At 33.1% G+C, this 6,882-nt stretch overlaps 1 protein-coding gene across 1 annotated transcript; it reads right to left on the bottom strand.

Moving 5' to 3' along the window:
- Positions 1 to 1,281: 1,281 nt before the first annotated feature.
- Positions 1,282 to 1,680, bottom strand: LOC111995714 (large ribosomal subunit protein uL14mz). Its single transcript, XM_024027644.2, has one exon. The coding sequence runs from the start codon at positions 1,678 to 1,680 to the stop codon at positions 1,282 to 1,284; it is 399 nt and encodes a 132-aa protein (XP_023883412.2).
- Between the last annotated feature and the right edge of the window lie 5,202 nt (positions 1,681 to 6,882).

Raw genomic sequence — 6,882 nt, 5'->3', positions numbered from 1 at the left:
AAACAGTCCAGATTATGTTCTGAGGGTTGTTGGGTTTGGATATTTTTCCAAAGCTGCTCTCATTTCTCTAATCCTCAATTGTATATTGCCAAACCATTCTCTACTCCACTTGTTCAACTCCTTTGTTTCTTTGATCTTCTTTCACACCATAAAAATGGGAGTGCCTCCAAGGTATATATGAACCCCAAGTATTTTCAACCACAAGACAAGAGTACTAGTTCTCATCCCTGGACACATTTTCTCAAATTTGAACGGTTTCGATAGCTCTTTCAATTCTCCTTCCATGAACAAAAAGATTTCAGTATGAACAACCTACAAATTTAATCTCACAGGTAGTGGAAAATCTGATCAAACATTTGTTAAAAAAAGAACCGTGTAGTACCTGTTGAATATGTTCTCAAGTGACATATCGTGAAGCCTCTTGCAAAAAATGGCAACGAATTTTAGTTTGGTTTTAATGAAAAAAAATCCAGCACCTGCTAGTTTGTGAATCCTAGGGTCCTTCAAGCCTTCTTCATTTTGTTTGACCTAGTTGTTTTATTCTATTGCTCTCTCACTATTTCTCTGCTGGGGACTGGCTAATGGCAGCAAAATAATGGTACAGTGTAACATATGGAGATTATGTTTAATACTTTGGATAACAATTTGGCACCTCGAAGTGCAAATGTACACAAATTGGTATCCAAGCAGTTCCTTGCAACAATGGGACTAATTGATCCAATTAATAATAGGTAGGCTCTTAAGAGTAGAGTTCGTAACGTCTTTGAAGGCGTCATTGACATCGGTTGCCTGTAATACCAAAGTTTCAGGAAATGGAAGATTAACCAGATTGAGGAATGGAAGATTACGCATCTTCAAGTTTGGCAAAAGCAATGTTTCTACTGCAACAAAGCAGTTTAATTTCAAGCTGTCCTAGTATTTAGAGGAGGTAGGGGAAAAAAAACAGAACAAAACAAAAAACAGAGGAAAAAATAGTGATTATCATGGTGTTCCGGCATTGTATTTGTACCCATTGAAGAACCAAAATAGTGACAATTAGTGATCAGTTGAGAGAGTCGTAGCCTAATGTAGTTGGAAATCACATTTTGATGGGATGCAAAATCAGCTATTATTGATTGTTTATGATACACTACACAAGAATGTCTCTTGGATTAATACTCACTACTCCAAAGTTGATGGGATGCAAAATCAGCCTTTCTCCTCACTAATAATTGCAGATAAATTTAGGCAAATTTCAAGAATCCAACCAAAAGAGTATGCTAGATTTATCCAAAACTATGCCTATGTTAACAATCCTGCACTTGGGAGTCCACTGTACTCCATTCTTCGTGCAATATGCTCAGCCAAAGTAAGAATCTTGACATGCTTTTTCTTCCTCAGCTCATGAGGGATAGGCCCAAAAACTCTGGTGCCAATAGCCTGGCCTTGCTTGTCAACAAATACCACAGCATTATCATCAAACTTCACCTCACTGCCATCGCAACGACCACGTTGCATGGCAGCACGCACAACCACACCATACACAACCTTTCCTTTCTTGACTTTTCCATTTGGATGGGCTTCCTTGACTGATGCAACTATTGTATCTCCCAATCTTGCACCTTTCTTCCCCTTCAAAGCTTGTATGCACATCACCTTTTTTGCCCCCGAGTTGTCCACAACTTTGAGAACAGTCCTCATCTGAATGAAAGTCCTTTGTTGCTGTAAAATTGCAAAGAGAAAGATTAAGTTGATTAAGGTAAGAACAATGGACCTCCAACAATAGATCTGAGCAAAATGGACTTCTTAACCGTTGGTCAAGATCATATGAACTGGTCCACAAAAAGGTTTTATGAGCCTTTGTTCTTTCAAACAGAACGTATTATAGCTTCCTTCCAGCATTTCAAGGGAGATGGTTAAAGCAATTCTTCCTTTCAAGGCATAGAATGTTGCTAATTGGTCTCTAAACAGGACAACTTGATAACCAACCTTTATTCTATGTTCTCTTAAAACTAAGTTGTACATGGTAAATAGATCAGGTATGATAAAAAAGAAACATGCACACACAAAAACACACACAGAGCAGACATTCAGATATGTCCCAGCATTACCTAGCTATTACTAGAAGCAAGCCCTAAAACGAACAAAAGTCTAGCATAGGCTTTGTGAATTTGTGTTCTCCAGCCCTGTCAGAATTCTACATTGAATTCACGGAATCCAGTCAGGAATTCCACTCTGATTCGGGAGGAGAAATTATTTCTCTGAAGAGGATATGCTTGTCCTGTTTACAATTCTAAGAGCATATTTTCTTACTGTCAAAAGGTTTGATTCCTCTTATATATTTGACGGCAAAATTTCAAAAAAAAGATGGTCTAAAAAACCAAAAATTTATTGAAGTCAACAAGGTAATAATGCCTCTTCCAAACCATTTAGATTAGCAACAGCAAGAAAGTTACTCCACCAGCCTATCTGAAGCTCCACTTCAGTTTATCTCTTCCTTTGCAAAATTACAAGAATAGCTTTAAATTTTGGACACCCAACTAATAAAAAATTTCAAAGAATATAGCACAGGAAGCAAATCAAAATCTTAAAACAATTATTTTTCTATTTGTCAATAACTCATTCACTCCACAAGACTTAAACCAGAGATATCATCTAACACCCCATCATCAATCAATCAATATATCTATACTACTATTTAAGGGATTGCACCTGTTTGGACTGGATTTTCTTTTTGTTCCAAAATACCCCTACAGCCTATGTTTAAGTAGGGGCAAAACTTAGTAAAAATACTTTTTAACTTCCACGTAAAACACTATCTACAAAATAGGAACACACTCCCAGTACACTCACGTTGGTTTTCAAACTCAAATTGCTTCTTTTTCAGTTCTCCAATTCTCTTAATTCTATCTTTTCAAACACCTTTCACCCTTCCTTTGCTTCAGATTTCACTACAAACAACAACAACAATAGATAGATTTGAGGTAACCTCTTTCTTAGATCAAATTTCAATCCTCACTCTCCCTCTGATCTCTATTTGGCCATGTTTTGCATATCGTTATTTCAAAACTTTCTATATATTTTCTAATCTGTTGTGAAGGCAGAGGAGATCAGCGTGAGAAGTAGAGAGTAAACTGATTTTGGGTGCAAAGTATTTTCTCAAAAGACACATTCTAAGTTAGTTTTTTACTCTAAAGCTAGCATTTATCACCTTGGCTTAAATTGTTATGGTTTGGAAGTCTGATTTTTAACACATAATCTGATATTTGCATCAACGTTGTTCTTTTTTTTTTTTTTTTTTTTTTTTTTTTTTTTTTTTTTGAGGGTTGTGAATCCTTTTTTTTTTTTTTTAATTGTTTTAAGTTTTTTTAAACCTAAAATTTTGCCTATTATTTAGATTAACACAATCTGATATTTGCATCAAGCGTTTTTTTTTTTTTTTTTTTTTTTTAGGGTGTCAGTCCTTTAACGTTGGTTTCCTTTTTTTTTTTTTGCAACTTCAAGCAAAAAAAAAAAAATCCCTATGTTTTAGGTATTTTAATAATATGCCAATTTTACGTTTAATTTTTTTTAAAATTGTTTTAAGTATTTTATTCTATTTAATATTAACATATAATCTGATATTTGCATCAACGTTTTTTTTTTTTTTTTTTTTTTTTTTTTTTTTTTTTTTTTTTTTTTTTTTTTGGAGGGTGGTGAGTCCTTTAACGCTGGTTTCCTATTTTTTTTGCAACTTCAAGCAAAAAAAAAAAAAAAAAAAACCCTATGTTTTAGGTATTTTAATAATATGCCAGTTTTACACTAATTTTAAAAAAAAAATTGTTTTAAGTATTTTTATTCCTAAAATTTTGCCTATTACTTAGATTATCACTTGGCTTAATTGTTATGGTTTGGAAGTCTGATTTTTAACACATAATCTAATATTTGCATACAACGTTGTCCTTTTTCTTTTTCTTTTTTTCTTTTTTTTGAGGGTTGTGAGTCCTTTTTTTTTAAAAAAAAAAAATTGTTTAAGTATTTTATTCCTAAAATTTTGCCTATTATTTAGATTAACACATAATCTGATATTTGCATCAAAGTTTTTTTTTTTTTTTAACGGTCATCAAATAGCCTATGACCATGGGCTGGCCCAGTAGCCCGCTAGCCCACCAGGCTAATGAGCAGTCCGGCCCAGTAATATTGAAGCCCATGGGCAGTCCAGTAGCCCAATGGGACAGGCTATGGGTTGGTTTCTTTACCATGGGGCCCGGTGGACGGCACGATAGCTCGCCCCAGCCATTAGCCAACCCTTTAGCCTAACCATTCCATTAACAGCCCAAAATTCAAAAAATAATTTGGGAGTTGGGTGGGTGAGGGATTGAACTTTAGACATTATAAAAACTTTAAGACCACACACCTAACCACTAAATACTTGGAGTGATTGTGATACAATATGCATAATAAATATATATATTTTGGTATTATTCTAGTAGCTTTGATTTTTAAAACTAAGTACTTATTACTAAGATGACTGTTGCCCTACCTCTGTGCCTCTGGAAAGAAAGTCATTCTTTCTTTTGATAAATTCTAATTCTTTCCTTACAAGTTACAATTATAGAAGAAATTCCTTAAAAAAAAAAAAGAAAAAAGAAAAGAAAAAGCTTACCGTTGGTTCATGGTTGGAAGAAATTCTTTCCTTTAAGAATTGATATTTGATTCTTCATATATCCTTTTAAGAACTGATATTTGATTCCTCATATATTTCCAAATTGATATTTGATTCATGCTTACCGTTTGAACAATAAAAAAGTCAACTCTCTTTTTTGTGTGTGTGTGTGTGTTCAAGTATCCAATCTATAAATACCTATGACATTTTTCTCATTTTACTCACAAAAAAATCTCTCAAATTCAAACTCTCCCTAGACTATTCTCAATTTTTCATCTCTTATTATTTTTGCCCTCTTATAGTTATATACTCTATAGAATAATAATTTTATAATAGTACCTTTTTAAGAGGTATGTCTTAGTACTTTTTTTTTAATAGAATCTTTTTAGTAGATTTAATTGTTCAATTGGATAGTTTGTAATAATATATAATTATAATTTTTTTTGTTAAATTTTTATAACCCCATTGAAGACCCATTAAAAATGCCCATGGGTAGCCCATTAAACCCACCTCACTAGCCAAGCCCGCTAAAGCTCAAATGGGCATTGCCCATGGGTAGGGCCATGGACTAGGGTTTTTCCATCCAGCCCGGCCCGACCTAACCCATTGACTAGTCAACAACCCATTAAGCCCAGCCCATTAGACCCATGGGCCAAGAAAAAAGGGGCTGGGCCGGCCCGACCCGGCCCATGACGAGGCCTAATTGCACCAGACATTTTAGAGTAGTTTTGAAATCCAAAAAAATTAATTATATTAGGCTCTGAAGAGCATAGAGACTTTAGTACTAACTCATTCATTACCTAGACTTTTATATAAAAGGCTTTAATTTTGACTAACGGGACTTATTCTAACCCTATATATATAATTTGTTCAGTGACTTTTTTTTTTTTTTTTGGGTGATCAGTTTTTATAAATAAATAATCAAAAATACTATGGTGTGTTGAAGGAATTTCACCAAGGAGGTTGCTGCTTTATTCTATGGTGTTGGCTAATGTTCACAGCTAAAGCTTTATCTCATCATTCCTCTAATTAGAGAATCAGAATCTAATATTGTTAAATTCTCAATCAGATTAGACATAACATACATAAAATACATCTTTAATTACATGATATTAAGAATCATATTCTAGTGGTAACAAGGCTGTGCTACATGTTTCTCATGGGGTTCAAATATATATAATATTTTTTTTACTATTTAACTTATCCTTAAAAATATTTTTACACATCCTAATCACATATTAGCTTAGTTCAAGACTAAACAAAACAAATCGGTCCATCCCAAAACTTGTTCTTTTCTTTTTTTTTTTCCTTTTTTTTTTTTTTTTTGAGAAACAATAGCAAAACTTGTTGAATATAGTTTTTTATAAACTCATCTAGTCATCTGAACGTACGTTTACTGTGAAATATATATAGTTGTCATTTTTTTTTAATTTCCAAATGGAGTGGAAAAGCTGAGGTATTAACTATAACTCAAATAATGTGAAAATAGCATATTAGAAAATGGATTGTCGATATACTCTTACATGTTCTGATCAATAAAACAAAAAAAAAAAATCCAGCATACAAAATTTGCAAGTTCTGATCAATAAACATAACTTCAACAGTAGCCCACCACTAATACTTCTTTATTTTATTCCAATCGCAATTGTTACCTCAATAGTTGTGAAAAATGAGAAGTTTTTTGTGTTATTAGAGAACTCATATTAGTGCTTGTATGCTAGAAAAATTATCACATTTACCTAACAAACCCTAAATTCACTCATATCTTAGTAAATAGAACAAAAAATTAATTTTTTATGCCCTATATAAATTGGGATCCACATTTCCAATGGCAACATATGTCTTAATAGGGCTTCTCAAATGTGTACTATTTTTCTAGGGGTGTACCTAGCAATGATGTACTCCCATTTTGGCATTTCAGAGTCATGCATGCATGCATACTTAAAATCATATTTATGCATGTCATCGAATCATGCATGCATGTGTAATCTTAATGCATGGGACATGGGTAACAAACAATAGAAGTGTGTTATGTATTATTTTTTTAAAATTAGATGAGTTCGCTTTATGTTTAGCTCAAGTTGTATACATATATATATATATATACCTTGGCTTCTTGGATACTGGCCTTATTTTAAACTTTATTCTTCTGATCAAGCTATTCTATATTTGTCCAGGTTTATTAAAGTAGAAACGTTGATTCAAGAATTGTTCAGAACAACAAGGAGACTTACTGGGTTCTGATTTTTGTGAAGGTA

The sequence above is a fragment of the Quercus suber genome, unplaced genomic scaffold (genome assembly GCF_002906115.3).
Source record: "Quercus suber isolate HL8 unplaced genomic scaffold, Cork oak 2.0 scaffold_221, whole genome shotgun sequence".
NCBI lineage: Eukaryota > Viridiplantae > Streptophyta > Magnoliopsida > Fagales > Fagaceae > Quercus > Quercus suber.
The sequence above is the reverse complement of the archived record's forward strand: the minus strand, read 5'-3'. Positions and strand labels throughout refer to the sequence as shown.